Source organism: Alosa pseudoharengus, unplaced genomic scaffold (genome assembly GCF_046254945.1).
Source record: "Alosa pseudoharengus isolate Yale_2024_CS ecotype anadromous, Long Island Sound unplaced genomic scaffold, YU_APseudo_1.1 YU_APseudo_1.1_scf_15, whole genome shotgun sequence".
In the NCBI taxonomy this organism is placed as follows: domain Eukaryota; kingdom Metazoa; phylum Chordata; class Actinopteri; order Clupeiformes; family Clupeidae; genus Alosa; species Alosa pseudoharengus.
In genome coordinates, this window is record NW_027468620.1 from 5,645,400 (window position 1) to 5,663,111 (window position 17,712).

Here is a 17,712-nt window from a genome sequence, read left to right on the forward strand (position 1 = left end):
AAATGCGACATATATTTTTATTCAGGCGATCAGGCCACATGGAATCATTTATCAGATTGTATTGTATTTGTATGTTCTCTTAGTGATAACGGTAAAAATGGAAACATTATCTTACCAGTGTATTAGCCGAGCAGGCTCATACTGTCTCATGTCAGAATACCCCGTAATGCAATACAAACTCGAGGCTTCCTATATCGCATGTTTTTACACTATAGTATATACGCTGTATAGCCAGATATATCGAAATATCTAGCTAAACATAATGGAGCGGTGAGGGCTTAGATAATAACTCGTTTTCTCACGATTTCTCCAAGACTCAAGAGATCCTCCTTCCATTGATAGACAGGCTATATGGCCAAAACGACCTATTAGTTAAAACAGACATCGGCATTGTGCGCAGTCTAGCCGAAACAGGGTTGTCTAAAACAGCACTGTTCCTAGACTGGCCAATCAGAGTACAGTATAAATAAATCGCCAAGAAAACCACTCAATAACACAACGTGTCCTTCAGGAAGTCGGCTGCCCTGCCAGGAGAGGAGGTGGGGTTATGAGAAGCTAATCAACAGAGGCTGCTTACAGTTATAGGAATTGTCAACCGTGCAGACCGATTGTAAATATAAAAATGGAATTTGCATGCCCGTGAGACATCAACCTAATGTACAAGGTAAACATTTACCTGTTCAGTTTTAACGTATACGAATGCAGACATTCCAACTGATATTTTATACGTTCACGTACGTGTCGCTAGTTATTGAAACGATTTACCTAAGTAACACTGCCAATATCAATGCATCCGTGTAGCTCTGGATTGTTGAAAAACAGATGATTGTAATTTTAGAATGCATAGAAGATCCTCTCGAATGTTCATTAAGGCGGCATTTCACCACTGTCTTAATAAGACGCTACAAGCATGAGTCAATGTATTATTCATTAAATGTTGCTGCTCATGATACTGAATTAGGCTGCGGAATTTGACAGTAGGCTGGCCTAGGCCAATAAATGTCATTTCATACATTCATTCAGTTGATTTTATCCTAGCGCTTGTTCTGTCATTCATTGTTTGTTTTTTTCGGGGTAGACTAAACTTTGGCTCAGCTGTCTATGTATCCCATATAGCTTACACAAAAGAATGACATTAAATCAATCATCAATCAACAGTTCAATTGCTCTTATAGCCCTAGGCCTACCTCCTACCCAAAGTCAAATATTACAACACGCACCCTCTTCTGCTTCTGTCTACAGGTGCATGTGTCTTTGACAGCGTCAGAGGAGGTATGACGCTCACAAGAGGATCTTTTAGCTATTCTAGTGGAGAGGAGTACCACGGCGAGTGGAAAGAAGGCAAGATGCATAGCCACACACACATCTTTGAACAGGCCGTTGGCTGTCAAAGATCAGAAGATCAGATCACAAATGCCATTGATCTTTTAGCCTAGCCTACTATTAGTGAACTCTATTCATTGCAGTAGTATCAAACCCAGCACTGCATTTCGTTTTTCTTCTTAAAGTGAGTCACTTCTGGGCACATGGTCGTTGACGGAACCTTCAAATCTGTTAGCATTAGCTATAGGTATTTAAGGGATAATCTCTTGAATACCAGAGGGGGTGGGGTTTTAGGGATGAAAGTAGGCTACTACAGAAACTAACACCCAGGGCAGTTATCTGAAACAGTAGGGTAGTCAATGTGTTTGTCACCTTTAAAAGTGAAATATGTGCATGCATCATTGTAAGATTACATCTGTTTGTGGTATTACAATTGGCCTGACTTTGAGTCGGCCACTGACTCATTTAGCAAAGTACAGAAAATCACTAGCCAGACAAGACACCAAGTTGAGTTAATCCTCAAAGACAATGTCCTGCCTTTGGAAAAACTGTATTTGTAAAGACATTTGCTTGAACCAAATATCAAATTAGATTGAAAGAGACTTCATAGGCTTACCTGTTTGATATAGTAGACTATTTCAACTGTTTTTTGATTACATATTTAGGGGAAAATGCAGGGACAGGCAACGTCCAGTGGCCATAATAGTTTTGATTGTATGCTTAGCCTATGTGATTTTGTCTGGTCTTACCAGTGTACAACACAAATGAATGCATTGTGTGCATATGTTTTTGCAAACAAGTTGTTAACAAACAATAAAAAAACAACTTGAATTAAGGGACATGAAGTGTTACATTGTAATCTATTATATTACTGTGACCATTATACTAACTACAGGTTTCAGCTCTAATTATAGACCCTTTCAACAAGAAAAACAAAAACAATGCTTGAACATTCTATTTTGTTATCAATCTACTTCCTCTTCATTAAGATAACATATGGAATGTTAAAACGGAAGCCTTGTGGGAACAACTATGATGCTGATAATGGAACTCTCTTGAAACGGTCAGCTAGGGCAGTGTTTCTCAAAGTGTGGTCCGGGGACCACTGGTGGTCAGCAAGCTATCCTAAGTGGTCCGCGAGCAAACGTGGTAAAATCTAATATAGTTGAGTTGTTTGCAATATTGAACCAACTTGTATGTAAATCCAAACAGTTCTGGAACACTGTCTATGTAAGCTATGCCGGTTTAAATTATATGAATCCTCTGACACAATAAGCAAAGTGCAAAGACAATAAACAAGGTGGCTCAGTGAGTAGGCCTATTGTGTAGGCTAATATACTGTTGAAGTAGGTCTAATCTTTTTTTTTTTAGCTAAGTGGTCCGTCCGTTTTTTTTTTTATTGTTTAAGTGGTCCTTCGTCTGAAAAAGTTTGAGAAACACTGATCTAGGGTATAATACCTCAGTATCAGTAAATTACCTTGGTATTATGCTTGTCAGACAGGAGCTAAAGGCAAGTTGCAATACTCGCTAACTCACATCCTTGAAATGAAGACTCCTTTCAGAAAACTTTTCTTGACCACTGAGTTTTTTTTTTTTAAGCCAGCATACTGTTGCAAAAGTAACCATAGCAACAGAGAACCATGTACCATCTATACTCATTGTGTTAATCTTTGGTCATCACTTAAATGGTAGACTGCAGCCAAGGCACACAATATCCATGTACAGGTTTCTTGGGGCTTATACAGGATTTTTGAGACTGTCTTGTTTGGTTTCCCAAAAGAGTATGAATGACAGTTTCACACACCTGCTTGGCATAAACACTTCATCGCAGCCATGTCTGCCAATTAGGCTGGCGTGTCTTGCCTTGTTCTTTTTTTTTTATCTCTTTTGGGAATTTTTTCAAGAACAGTGGACATTTCCACAGGAGAATTACAGAAACTGAACATATTATCATAAGTTATGACATCACTCTGTGGAGCCTGACAAATGAGGGTGATTTCTCTGATACAGCTGCCTGGGATGCAGCCTACCTACTGAGACGTGACCTTTATCTGTGTGGAGCACAAATTCACAGTATCACCAGCACAGCTTTGTCTAGCATTAGTAGCTTATCTTATTTTGGCACAAAATATCAATTCAGGTGGTTATTTCCACCATTTCAATTAGAATTGTGGTTGACTTATCACATATAATTGTAAGATACTTTGGACAAAAAAAATAAATGAATACGGGTGAATGTAAGCATGACACATTGATGTTTGATTTTTTTGATGTTTCTATTGTAAAGGGAGACGCCATGGGCTAGGTCAGCTTAAATTTGCTGATGGCACCTGCTATAAGGGACAGTTTGAAAATGGCTTATTCCATGGATGTGGTGTTCTTGTGTTCCCTGATGGATCCAGGTATTACTTACCTTTATTTAGCATTCTCCTGTGATCATTTGGTAGTTTGTATCATTGTTTATGTGAAAATAACCACGTTTTTTTTGCCAAAGGTACGAGGGAGATTTTGTACAAGGTAAATTTCAGGGTGTGGGGATCTTCAATCGTTTTGACGGGATGAAATTTGAGGGAGAATATAAAAGTGGACGTGTGGAAGGATACGGTAATTGTTCATTACAGCTGAAAACATCAATTTAGTCCTCCTGCAAAGATTATTTTCCTCTGATTAAATCACATAATCTAATTATCATCTGTCAATCTTGTGTCACTGCCGGTTGGTTGTAGGTCTGCTGACGTTCCCCGACGGAACACACGGAGTGCCACGGAATGAGGGCCTGTTCGAGAACAACAAGCTGCTGAAGCGGGAGAAGTGTCAGGCGGTGGTCCAGAGAGCGCAGGGCTCGGCCACCAAGGCCCGCGGCCTCTCAGTATGACCAAAGGAGCCACAGTGCCTGCAGGCCTGGCTGGCCCTCAGGGATGGGTGACAGGGTTCACATCGCCTCCCTCTTACCCACGTGGGTTCTGTTTCACATTTGCCTTTGCCTCATCACTGATGCTGAACCTGAGTGGCCCACTCCACCCACTCTTGCCTTTCGTCGGGCAACACTGTCCCATCTTTGCTGCTCGGTCTTGGCTCGACCCATTGCTGCTGTATTCCATTTTAGGACTGGATCACCAAAATACTTAATTTCCATGTAGTTATTATTACAAAGAGTGATCAGGCTAACAACTAGTTATCAGCCCAATTGGGCATCAGACGTTCAAAGTCATGGCATGGTAATCATTCTCCTTAACTGTATTGGTCTACACCTATGATGGGAGTACATTTCACCCCATAGCTCCGTAATGTAGAGCGTAATTTAAATAATCTATTTGGAACAACAAATGTAGTCCAAAAAATCTATTTTGGAGCAACAATTTGAGAAACTTTGCCACTCACCTATGCAGACTGACTGACTGCTTAGAACATCTTACAATGAGCCACCTCTATAACCTCACATGCAAACTGCAAAAATCTTTTATCTGAACTTGACACCTTATCCATCTCCTGTTACAACAACAGACACTTGCAAGTTGCAGTGGGGTGAAGAATGAGAATGTTTTAACCTTTGAACTTATTTCAGGGTGAAAAGGTGTGACCTTGGCTTATACACCCGAGGCTCTGTGGACAAGTTTGTATTTGATCACTTTTGTTATCTATCTTTGCCTTCACTTTGCCTTTCAGAATGGAATCAGTGACTGATGTACGGTATTGTGCATTACACTATCACAGTGTTGTAACAGTTGTGTGGGTGAAAATGGATGAAAAGACAAGATTGTTTTTTTTTTCTTCACAACAAAGGCAAGCATTTTTACAGCTGCTCAGTACACAAAACTAAGTGTACTTTAAATTTTTTAAATATTCAGTATCATATGGCTTTCTCTTAAATGACTAATTTCATTCTCATGTCATTTTGTTTCACTCATGTCTAAGATCTGTGTGATTATAGCTTGCTGTTAATGGTACCACGCAACTAATAGGGGTGGGAGTAGTCACAAGCATTGAAGTATCCTAATCGTAAAATGCATTCAGTTCAGAAGCAAGTCATTTTACTATAAATGTGTGTATTGTTATAGAGTAGCATCTCACAAAAAGCCGTTCTTAATATATCATCCTTTTCAAAGCAGTTCACATAATATTGCATATACATTAGATAAACATATACATAATACCCATTAGATAAACATATGCATAATACCCATTAGATAAACATATACATAATACCCACAGATTCATATGTGTGTGTTTCAGATGCAAACAGCTGGTCCACTTGCTTTTGAAATTCTGAAATGAGTGGAGTAGTTTGAAATATAGAAAAGGGAAACTATTACATGTTCAGATAGACTAATATTGTTAGTCCTGGTGATCGGGGCAATAAAACATTATATGTCCTCTTGCTTAATTAACTCTGAAAGAGGGACATTCATACAATCTTATCCCTGCGAACAGTATTAAAATAGCTCGATCACCTGTCACTATTATGCCCATCCAATCAAGGAAATACTCTGTGTGTCAATCATGTATCTTCTCCAGAGCGGCTCTGGGAAGACCACAAAGAGGATGGGGTATACTTTCAGGTTGGCTAGTCCCTAGGGACAGCAGACTATGGCTTTGATATTTCTTAAAGCAGAGTTTCTGTGTGCAGAATAGTCAATTCAATCGTGAGTTTCATCAGTTTTGGAACAGATTAGGAGCCTTGTAGCTGATTTAAAAATAAGTTGGTTTAAATAGTAATATACATATTTTCACTATATCACAATTCAGAATCACCTTACTGATTCTCTGGTGAAATAGTAAGTGACTGATGGTTGCAATGTATCTCTTTTACCGAGCAGGGTCACATGTAAGCCTATTTATGATTCAGTTACCAGATACTTAAAACCAAGACCACAACATGCATAAATGAAATCATTTTTTTCATTATATGTCTTCATATCCCTGTCCTCTGAGTGTCAATCCATACACTCAGAAATGAACGCCTGCATGCTGTCACCTGAAAACCATTGACACAGTATGCATATGAAATAGGTGACCTCTTACAATTCACGTTGATTTCAAGTGAACCGTGTTTTTGATAGCGTAAGGGAATTTAGAGTATTTGGCTGGTGTGTTTCTCTGTGTGTGTGAGTGTATTTGTTTACAATGTCAATCTTTTGTTGTTTGTAATGTGGTTATGCTGGAAGTTGAACATCTTGTGTGCATCTCACATCAGACCATATCAATTCTGTCAATTGCTCGAGCGTGGTGTGTCAACTGAAATTTCATTTTAACAGTGAAATAGATTATGCACTTGAAAGGCAGCCAAAGGTCTTGTGAAGTGCTGGCAATATTAAACCGTGGAGTGTTTCTGAAAGTGCTATTAATCCTCCTTTATTCCAGTATGTTAATGAATACCTATCCACAAATACTTTCAAGAAGTATACACTCAAATGTACTGAACTCTCCATTGTGAGACGGGCTTATTAAATAAACTTTCATTGCATACATTTTGTGGACTTTACTGGAAGAAGTACCAGAAATAAAACCTGTTTCATACTCAGGTGCAACTGTCAGACATAGCATCCAAGGAGATTTCATCCATTAAACACTTACCCTTTGCCTGTTGTTTACATTTCCCAATAAATCCTGGCACGCAATCAAATCATTTACATAGGTGCCACACTAAACCCCAAGGCCAATTAACAACCATTTCTTGATTGTCATCTTCTTTAAGTGGACACAGAGGCAAACCAAGCTAGATCCAGCATTCAGACCAGCAAGGAAATGTGAACGGCTATTCATTCTGCTGAATAAATGACATAGTTCACAACACAGTTGACAATAAAAATCCTTTTAGCTATATTGAATTCCTCTTGTCTTTATAGCAGTGTAGGTGCATACACAGGTTTGGAAGCCATAAAATAGTGTATGTCTGCTTTACATGTGTACATATAATTTTCTGCCATATCCTTTTTAGTCATATTGTATAAATAGCTTTTGTGGCATATGCCTGGACTTTCACCTTGAGAAAGAGGGAGGCTCGTTACCATGGCAACCACTTTCAGTTCTCTCAGTGAATTTACATGCAGGTTGATTATTCACAGCGAACTCCTATGGTTCTTTTCTGCTGTGGCAAAGGGTTGTCATTCACAAGCCTCATAGCAGTGATAGTGACAGAGTGATGAATAACTGCTTCTCCTTTGTATTTCGTAAGTGGAATGTGTTCAAGTGTTTCATAAAGAAGCTCTATTTTGTCGAACTAATTCTTATTTCATTCACTGTTCTACATCTGTTTGTGCTGACATAGATGGTACCCTATACTGTCCGTCATAAATTAATTTGATAAGTAGCTGTGTAGTTGTGAATTGTGTAATTCCTTTTTGAAAAAGCTGTTTTCTATACAGCACACAATTTATTCAGATTTTATCTACGGCTAAACAGCATTTCAAACAGATTCAAATAAACATGTAATTAAATCATGTAGGCTACCGCACTGACAAAAGTTAAGAGACGCAGAAGGTATGATCAGCTACTGTTTTTCAGATGTGGAAATAGCAGTGCCATTGTGTGGTCTGAATGTAGTACTGCAAGCACTGTTCTTCTGGCACTTTGAACATTCCTCAGTACTCCATTATCAGATTCAGTGCATATGGCCTCAGCACAAGTCATCATGTTGTTGTTGGTGCCTGATTGGTGTTGGTGGTAACTACTAGTAAATATCAGTATTCAGTTCAGCCCGAGGCACAATTTTCTCTTTAAAAATAGATATATTTAGTTCAACATAGACTAATAAACACACATTAAAAAATACAGAAATATACATAAAAAACATTACATACCACTGACCACATGACACTGGAATATTCTTCCATCCATAAAAGAATGCATGCATCTGTGCATCTGCTTACTCTACTGGAATGCATGTAATGAGTTCTTTGACGGTCCTTTCAGAGTATCTAATATTTTCATGGTTGAAAAAATAAACGGCATGTTTGATCCAGTGTGTAAATGTTGGGAATTTGCCGTCTTTTCCATTTTATCACAATAAGCCATCCAGTGATGAGACTAACAAAGGCAATACTATCAGATTGTGCTTATTACATGTCTTGAGTATGATGTAATGGCAAATAACCCAGTTATAGAGCATGGCCAGATTGACTACAATTCTAATCTTATTAAACTCTGAATAAGGGGAGTGGGCCAATGATAGGCAGGGATGCAGGGATGCATCAACACCAACTTGACAACACTTAACAGCTCGAAGTGATACTCATACTCATGACAACAGCAGACCCTTGCCCTCATCTCGCAATGTTATAGAAAGCAAGACGAACAATTCTAGCATCCAAATCCAGGTGATCAAGCAGAAGGACAGAGCCTCTACCTTGTTTGCATATTTGAAATCAATCAGACCTATGACACGTTTTGTGTGGGATATAGAGAAACTCCTAGTGCTGCATTGGTGTTTGTAGGCTTTTCAATTGTATAGGTTGTTCATTATTGGTCAATAGATTGGTCATTAGATAGCCAAAAATATGAATTACTTTTTAACCCACAAGACGCTCCAGGGACTGTATTCTTATCTTCACAAACTCAAAAACAGTAAGTGTCACTGATGAACCAGGTCACTGATGAACCAGGTACATTAATTGTGGGTCATTTTCAGTTCTTAAATTACAAACAGTTTATGAGGGAGAATGGCAAATGAGACACAAATATATACTGTACATTTTCCAGGTAACAGCATACAATACGTAATGTAGAAAAAACACCTTTCATTACCTCTTATGGTACAAAACATCAGCAAATCCCTAAGATATATATAGGTACATATCTGACGCCACCTATCAGGCCCTATCAGACATCAACTTTTGGCGAGATGAGACGTTCAATCTTATCAGCCTTCTGGTTCAAGTTACACTTGCGGAGTGTTTGACAGAGGGTCTCACTGGCTTGGTCCAGACCTTGCAGTTCTATCCATGCAATAAGAAGGCTTCTGGTCTGCTCCTCTGCAGTAGGATTGTCGTGCTTGTGTCGATCCACCTGGACAATATCCATCCCAGTCCTGTCGGCAACCTTCACCATGTCACTCCAAGACAGAAGGTCAACAATATCGCCTATGAATTGCTTCAAGTCGATGCCTGTAAACGGATACGATACATAACATATAAAACAAAAAATAAATCCCAAACCATTAGTTATGTTCCATCCACAAGAACCTGGGTATTGCTAGAGTATGTTTTTTGGGCATTTTTGGCCTTTTGTCTACACACAAACTGAAAACTAATGAGAAACTCCTCCAAGTTTTTCAAACTTTGTCGAAGTATTTCTTTCTTCTATTTAGGAGGACTGCGTAACAACAATAGAATTGAATGACTTTTGGGAAAGCCTTCAGAGACCCGATTCAAATCTGACCCGTTGTCATTTCCCAATTCTATCTAATCCCATCTCTGTTTCTCCCACTCGATTCATGTCACTCTTCACTGTCCTTTCTGAATAAAGGCTAAAGACCCATACATTTACTGTAAAAAAAAAAAGAATGACTTTTACACATTACAGTCTAGCAATCATAAACAGTACAGAAAGTAAGGGGAAACAGTGAGGGAATTAATTCACCTACCTTTTAGCGGTATTTTCTGCTAAAAATAAAAAGATTTTGAGTAGAAGTTAGTAATGGCCATATCACACTCAGCAAACAAATATGCATGTAACATAAGAATATATTACACATATGAAAGAATTTCCCTTATCTTACACTACAGAATATGTATAAATTTTCACCAAAAAGTAGTTGTACTAGTGTGCACATCCCCACCGGTGAGGTGCAGGGCAAATGGAACTAGAACTCAAAAAGGATGAAATGCCCGCACTCTGCTAAAAACTCCCATACATTTATTGTGTGCTGCAACGTTTCGACCCGTCTGGGTCTTCCTCAGGCAAAAATCTTTTTTTTTTGCCTGAGGAATACATTTTCACCAAATACATTATAAGACATACATCGATGCACACCTTTTCAGCAGTAATATGTGGACACTATTTTTTCATGCATGCTTCACTTCCACCACAAAACCACAAGATGGCCATGAAAGGCCACCTTCTCATGGACTCACCTCTGGATGATCTGCAGCTGCCAGCCTCTGGGCTATACAATGGGAAATTACATGAGTTGATTAATGTGAGTTGATTAACAGAGATTGTTGGCAAAATGTACCATTTACAATTGGGTCTATTCCACCACACTGGTCAAATCCATCCACTGTTCCCAGACAGGCCATCAAGAAAATTCAGATTTTTGCAGAAACACAAACTGTTAACTAGTCAAATAACTGTCTAGATATTCAAGGCTATAAGATGTATATCTAGAATTACATGAAAAAACCCATGTTGTGTAAGCCAAAGATTTTAGTACTCTGCTGTACATCTACTGTATGTTTTTATCCCAAAATGTTAACTGTCTGCAATATGGTACTCACTAAAACAAAACTTCTTTTTCCACCAAAGGCCACCACAAATCAGAAAAGCAACAACAGCAACAGCAGCAACAGCACCAATAGCAATACGAGCTGTGTCTGAAAAATACACAGTACACCTTATCAATATAGTCACTAGTAATATGAATATGAATATGAATTCTACTTAGTGTGGATATCTTGTTGTGAGCTTTAGTTTATAAACGACCCTTAGCACCAGAATGTTTCCTGCAGACAGTGTTGCTCCTGGGTGTGCATGGTTCCTCCTCTCCCAACTCACATCTGCAATGAGAAACAGAATCAGTTACTGCATCTCGTAACAATGAGAAACAGAATCAGTTACTGCATCTCGTAACAATGAGAAACAGAATCAGTTACTGCATCTTGTAACAATGAGAAACAGAATCAGTTACTGCATCACAATGAGAAACAGAATCAGTTACTGCATCTCGTAACAATGAGAAACAGAATCAGTTACTGCATCTCGTAACAATGAGAAACAGAATCAGTTACTGCATCACAATGAGAAACAGAATCAGTTACTGCATCTTGTAACAATGAGAAACAGAATCAGTTACTGCATCTTGTAACAATGAGAAACAGAATCAGCTACTGCATCACAATGAGAAACAGAATCAGTTACTGCATCTCGTAACAATGAGAAACAGAATCAGTTACTGCATCTCGTAACAATGAGTAAAACAGAATCAGTTACTGCATCTCGTAACAATGATAAACAGAATCAGTTACTGCATCTCGTAACAAGGGAATAGTGCTCTACCATCCTATTCCAAATCACTGGGTTTGCACAATAAGGTTGGGCGATTTGGACTTAAAATCATACCAAGATATTTTATGGTAATGCTATAATGACATGAAAATAGTATTCCCATTCAACACTATCTTTTTGCCACAAGTCACATCAACATACACAGTCCTGACTGCCAGGCAAACACAAACAATAGCCATCATGAAAGGCTAAACTATAGCAAACTAGATGTACTGCATAGTGGTACAAAATATGACCGCCACTCAGTCCTGCACATTTCCTCCGCTTGTCAATTTGTCTCCATCTCCTACTCCATCCCCTACTCTTGACTCAGAAAAAGTCAGGGATATTTGGCTTTCGGGTGAAATTTCAGGATGAACTAAAATCCACTATAATTTTTACAGGGGAACTTAATGTGACCTTCTCTAAACTTTTGAATGTGCATGTCCAACAGTTCAATGTATCAGTACCTTCTGTATTGAAACATTCAATTTCACCCAAAAGCCAGATATCCCTATGGGGTAATGGGGTGTGTCATGTGTGTCTGTGTTTATGTTTGTGTGTGTGTTTATGTGTGTGTAAGTTTATGTGTGTGTGTGTGTGTGCGTCCATGCGTGCATGTGTATATGTGAGTGTGTGTGCATGTGCCTCAGGTCTCGAAGCACCCGCCAAGCACCAATGGCGAGTAGATTTTTGCATTGCCAGCTGAATTATAGCAGGTACTGTGCCACAGGATTTATTTTCCGATAATGGGGGACAATACATTTTATTAGGCTATACGGCTACTTGCCAATTTGAGAAAAGTAAACTTCACAAGTCTTACAGTTATTTGGTTACCCTTTCATGCATCTGCTGAGAAAACAAATAGATCACCACACAAATAGGCTAGAACTTCTAAAAAGCTGTAAAATAGGCTAATGATAGGCAACTTTCAAAATAATTCTAAAAATCATTGTTTAGCTTTGGCCTGGTCATTTTTTTTCATCTACCAGCCACTTTGGCTAGTAGGCCAAAAAGTTAATTTCGACCCCTGGTGTGCCTGTTTGCCTGCATGCACCTTTTTGTGTGAGTATGTGTGGATGTGTTTGTGTGTGTGTGTGTCTGTGCATGCGTGCATGCCTGCTGGTGTGTTTATGTGTGCGTGTGTGTGTGTGTGTGTGTGTGTGCATTCGTTCATGTGTTTATGTGTGTGTGTGTCTGCGTGCGTGTGTGCACGTGCCTGTGTGTGCATACGCGTGCATGTACTGATATGATATATAATGATACGACACAGAAAAGCCCTATTGTGCTAATCTTATATTTATGATTACCAGTATTTAGTACCAATGTCAATATTTTCATTCAATGTTTCCAAATTCTCAGAAATGATTTTTGAGTTTAGTTTATGTGGAAATGGCCAATTAAGCATAATACTCACTCTTTACACTGATGACATGCTTTACAATGCTCCTCTTCGCAGAAATAACCCTTCTTGCATGTACATATAACGTCAGATGTGCTTGTACAATGTCTTTCCTCCTCTAGATTGGCTAACAAAGACAACAACCAATATCATTAGAGTTTGAAGCAAACACAACACAGCTCACAAATTCATCAACACAAATATTCAGCAGTGGATATTAACTGAAGATGGATTTTATTTTATTTTACTTTGTGGAGTAATAATAAAAAAAAACATCCACACCATCTTGACGGCCGAAACTTTCTCAGCAACAATAGGAAAAAAACAGTCCCAACAACATACTTGGTGCTTCTTACGGTTCAAGCCATTAAAAAAAAAACTAGTGGTCCATTCCTGAACAACATGGAAGAAACTGTTGATACTATTTCTAATGTATTCACTGTGGTGCATTCAGAGTAGACTAAAGAGAGAGGGAGAGAGATGGAGAGAGAAAAAGAGCACATGATGATGCCAATTGGGCAGGAATGGAAGGTAGCATATGAGTGAGGAAAGAAACATTGAGGAAATAAGGACTTATCCAGTTAAAACACAGGCACGTGCAGAGAAGGGGGGCTACAGGGGCTCTAGCACCTGCCCTTTTGCCCCTTTGATGTCCATGTGCCCTTTTGACAACACCCGATTTTTACTTGTTACTTTACTATGTTATAGTAGCTTAGGTTAGTAGACCTAGTTCATAAAACAGAGTAGGCAAACCTTTTCTAAATCGTCATAAGCCGACAACATAGGCTAATGTAGTTGTTTAACTAACCCAACTCCACACGTCGTTCTCTGTTTACAGCTACATTACGCGTCATTTCACTCAGTGGCCACACGCACAGCACTTGAATCTGCAAGACACCAGCTTGCTAATGGTGGTAGTTCACTCATGTAGCCTATGTATTCTCTATCAAAATTAAGTTTTAATTTTGATAGAGAATACATAATCAAAATTGTAATCAAAATTAAGTTTTAAATAAAGTTAACACGTTTTCTGAAAATTTTCTTCCATGTGCCCTTTTTAAAAATTTGAGCCCCTGCCCCTTCAAAGGTCTCTGCACGCCCCTGTTAAAACATGTCTTAGTTTAAGGTGTTGTTATGGATTCAATACTGTTTACATAATCACAGTGAACCATGGTAATCTGGCCACACAACCCAAAAGGGACTGTGCAGCATCTTTCTCTGCTAGATTGGCTAACAAAGACAACAACCAATATCATCGAGTTTGAAACAAACACAACACAAGCCACATGTTCCTTTCACACAAATGTTCAGCAGTGGATATGGATTGTTATTGTACATGTTATTGTACAATGCTGGTTAAACTTTACTATACCACACTACACTATACGATTTCTATACCCAGATTATCTAGCATCAACCATCTGAAGGCCAACTATTGTTACCTAGCGTCACATATATTTGCTTTATCTGTATGGATCTGTCAAAATATGAGCAGAGTTGGAAGCTGAGAGTCAGGTGAGAATACTAGTAGGCCTACGAAACTGAACCATTAATGAAATTAATGTTGGCAGAAATAACTACAGAAATAACTATGTAGGCTCTAAAACATCCATTATCACTGTAAAACCACATGTGCTCTTCACCACTGTTCACAAAACAAAACATATAACAAAACATATAACTGATGTGAGGAGGAGTGTCATTAGCATTTGCATTTACATCTATTCATTTAGAAGATGCTTTTATCCAAAGCGAGTGAAAATGAGGATTAACCCTTTAGCCGCCAGGGTTTAAAAAAAATAAATTGGATTTTTACATCAAAATTTCAAAAGGCCATGGCTTGCAAGTGGTCAGAGATAAAGTCCTACTGTAAATGTGAAAATCATTGAGTATGAACAGAAGTTTATGAATGAGGTAAATTTACTCATCTAATAGCATATTATGACGTCACTGGATGGCAACCACCGTGAATTATGCACATTTCAGTAAATACTAGATGTTGAACATATTTGAGCAGTTTTACTTTCTTTTTTTTTCATTTCACCCACATAACAAATGAACAGGAAAACAGTCACATGTAAACCAACAATAGTAAACTATTACTATAATCACAAACCCTATGCTACTATACAATAAAGTAGCCTAGTCAAAACAGTTCCTATCGCGGGTGACTTTGTAGTTTTTCAGAGCCCTATTTTTACAACCCCTGCTGTCTATACCACGTCCATTACGGACACTATCATCACTATTGCCACTGGCACCTCCAGCTATGTTGGGCAGAGGGTCGAAATAAGCATGGTATGCTTAGTGGACACTGTCGCAAAGACGCACCTCCATTCACAGACGCTCCGTGACTATCAGTCAATAGACGATCGATCATATTCTCCAAAAGGCAGATATTCTCCTTCAGAATCAGAATAGGTGAATAACAGATCCAAGACATCATCACACGTGATTTTTTTTTCAACATTTGGTGTATTTCTGCTTCAATTTGTGCAAAACTATGGCCCAATCGCTTCCGCGTTATGGAGGAAATGCACGTCTGGTGGTAAAATTTGTGTTGGTTGATTGAAAACCAGACTTGTTCTTGACCATGTGTCATGGTTTCACCGCACTAGCCGGGAGGTCCGTTAGGAGAGTGATGCAAACCTTGATGCAACCCAGTTTTTTGTGACCTTAAGTAGCAAGAGATAAGGAGTCAAATTTGATGTTGATGATGTGATGTATACTTTGTTTGGCTGGGAAACCTGGTAGCTCGGTCTTTCAGAGGTTTAGCTGGAGGTGATGGGCCTTCATCCATTTGGCTATGTCAGAGAGACAATCTGAGGTCCGTGTCAAGACCGTTGAGTCGCCAGGTGGGAATGACATAAAGAGTTGGGTATCATTTGCGTAGCAGTGATGTGAGAAGCCATGAGAAGTGATGAGAAGCCATGAAAAGCGGGGATAATCTGACTGAGAGGTGGTGTAAGAGAAGGGGCCCCAGCACCGAGCCTTTAGGCACCCCGTCAAGATGGTGACATGCAGACGTCTGTCCTAGCCATGATACTGAACGATGGCCCAGTGAGGTAGGAGGTAGGATTCAAACCAAGAGTGTGCTTTGGCTGTGATGCCCATGTTTGAGTTTATGGATAGTGGGATGCATTGGTTGACCATGCCTAAAGCAGCTGCAAATCGATCAAGATGAGTATCAAGCTGTTTCAGTGGAGTGGCCAATTTTAGGGTTGGATTGATTATCAAATACCTTTAGAGTTGCATACAGTGCACTGTTCACACTTTTCCTGGGAATTTGCCTCTGCAGTATATGATGATCCTGTTTGGCAATGGTCACATTTAGGCTGGGGGTTGGCTGTGTCGCAGTGACTGTAAACAAAATAACCTGACATGCACACAAACACAAATTAGAAAAAAATTCAACAGTTTCATTGACAAGATAGATTCGAGGGTGGTCTTGATTTATTTTACCCTTGGGACATAGGCAGCATGTCTTCCCGTCGTGACTGTAATTCCCATATAGACAGCTGAGTGATTGTCCCAATGGCAGACCGAAGACCACCTGCACATACAGTAGTGAAATGCACATTCAAGTTGCGCCTCACATTCCTCTAAGTGCCAGGCGAAAGTAGCGGAGAAGCGGACGAAAGTGCAGACCATGTCATATGTTCGATTTCTATCAAATGTAATGCATATTATACTACATGTGACTACTAAGAAAAACCTCATCGACCAACCACTTTTACTAACACAAAAGCACAGTTCAACGTAGGTACTTTCTGGGAATGAAATCGAAACTGAAAGTATTTTTGACAGACCATTGCAAACGAGTTTTGTTTTATCTATGTCTTAATGTCATTTGTTGTGATAAAATGTTGCTGAAGTTGGTTTAAAAATACATTAACTACAGACAAGTCTGCGAAGCCTGTTCACAAAAGTAGGCTAAGTTATATGACAGAAAGTGCCATGGTAAAACTTCCCCAAATCACATAAAAATTAGCCTACGCTAACATTAGCCCAGGCTTTCAGACATGGCATGGCTGTAAGAAACAATCTGTTGAGATTGACTCACCAGTACGCAGACTATCACACTTTTAAACATGGTTACAAAGCCACAATTTAGTGGTCAGAATTCCTCAGCCGTCGAAGAAGGTAAAGTGTTTCTCAAGTCTAACTCAAGACACCGCCTCGCTCGGCGCCTCCTTCCGAAATGACAGCCAACCAGAGATGTGATGTATTAGGCTAGTGACTATACATAGATATATACACATATGTATATATCTATGGTGACTATAGACCTCTGAAGTTCGCCTACAAAAAAGCAGCCATCTTTTGACATCCGGTATCTGGCGATTTTCCCTATGGGAAAATAACATGGGGATTTTGAATTATTTCACCTTTTTAACTCTCGCAGGGATGAAAAAGTCTGAAATGCAGACGTTTTCCTGAACACACTTTTGTCCTCTGCCTTCGAGTGGATACTGTGATCCCCGGTACGTGAAGGCGGAACACTTAGATTTTTGCTACCCCAGAGCTAACTTACAATGCAACTTGCCATAGGTAGTTAGCTTCAATTAACAACCGGATCTCCTTATATGGGCAAAGATGGCCATTTTGTTTCTTTTTTGTAGGCGAACTTCAGAGGTCTATGGCCCCACATTTTTAAGATACCCCACACCGGAGGTAGAACTAAACCCAACAATGTTTTTCCTCATCTCTAAGGTCTCCCATATATGAAATGGATTCTTGGCTAAAAATATTTTACTGCTAAGATTGTTAAATTAACAGATATTGTT

The 17,712-nt window shown here is 39.1% G+C and overlaps 2 protein-coding genes across 5 annotated transcripts; one reads left to right on the top strand and one right to left on the bottom strand.

Moving 5' to 3' along the window:
* Positions 1 to 539: 539 nt before the first annotated feature.
* morn4 (MORN repeat containing 4) lies at positions 540 to 6,779 on the top strand. Its single transcript, XM_076285343.1, has 5 exons — positions 540 to 664; positions 1,243 to 1,341; positions 3,611 to 3,725; positions 3,818 to 3,927; positions 4,050 to 6,779. Exons 1-5 carry the CDS (start codon positions 634 to 636, stop codon positions 4,196 to 4,198), a joined length of 504 nt encoding a protein of 167 aa, XP_076141458.1. The 5' UTR covers positions 540 to 633; the 3' UTR covers positions 4,199 to 6,779.
* A 1,252-nt stretch (positions 6,780 to 8,031) lies between these two features.
* fas (Fas cell surface death receptor) lies at positions 8,032 to 17,136 on the bottom strand. 4 transcript variants are annotated; one of them, XM_076285345.1, is made up of 9 exons: positions 16,989 to 17,136; positions 16,388 to 16,478; positions 16,167 to 16,301; positions 12,941 to 13,052; positions 10,972 to 11,036; positions 10,758 to 10,853; positions 10,395 to 10,426; positions 9,905 to 9,920; positions 8,032 to 9,425 (listed from the first exon to the last, which is right to left on the bottom strand). In XM_076285345.1, the coding sequence occupies exons 1-9, from the start codon at positions 17,016 to 17,018 to the stop codon at positions 9,142 to 9,144; spliced, it is 861 nt and encodes a 286-aa protein (XP_076141460.1). In that variant the 5' UTR covers positions 17,019 to 17,136; the 3' UTR covers positions 8,032 to 9,141. The 4 variants fall into 4 exon arrangements, with proteins under 4 accessions (XP_076141460.1, XP_076141459.1, XP_076141462.1 ...); XM_076285344.1 differs by having other exon boundaries at positions 9,905 to 9,923; XM_076285347.1 differs by lacking the exon at positions 10,758 to 10,853.
* Between the last annotated feature and the right edge of the window lie 576 nt (positions 17,137 to 17,712).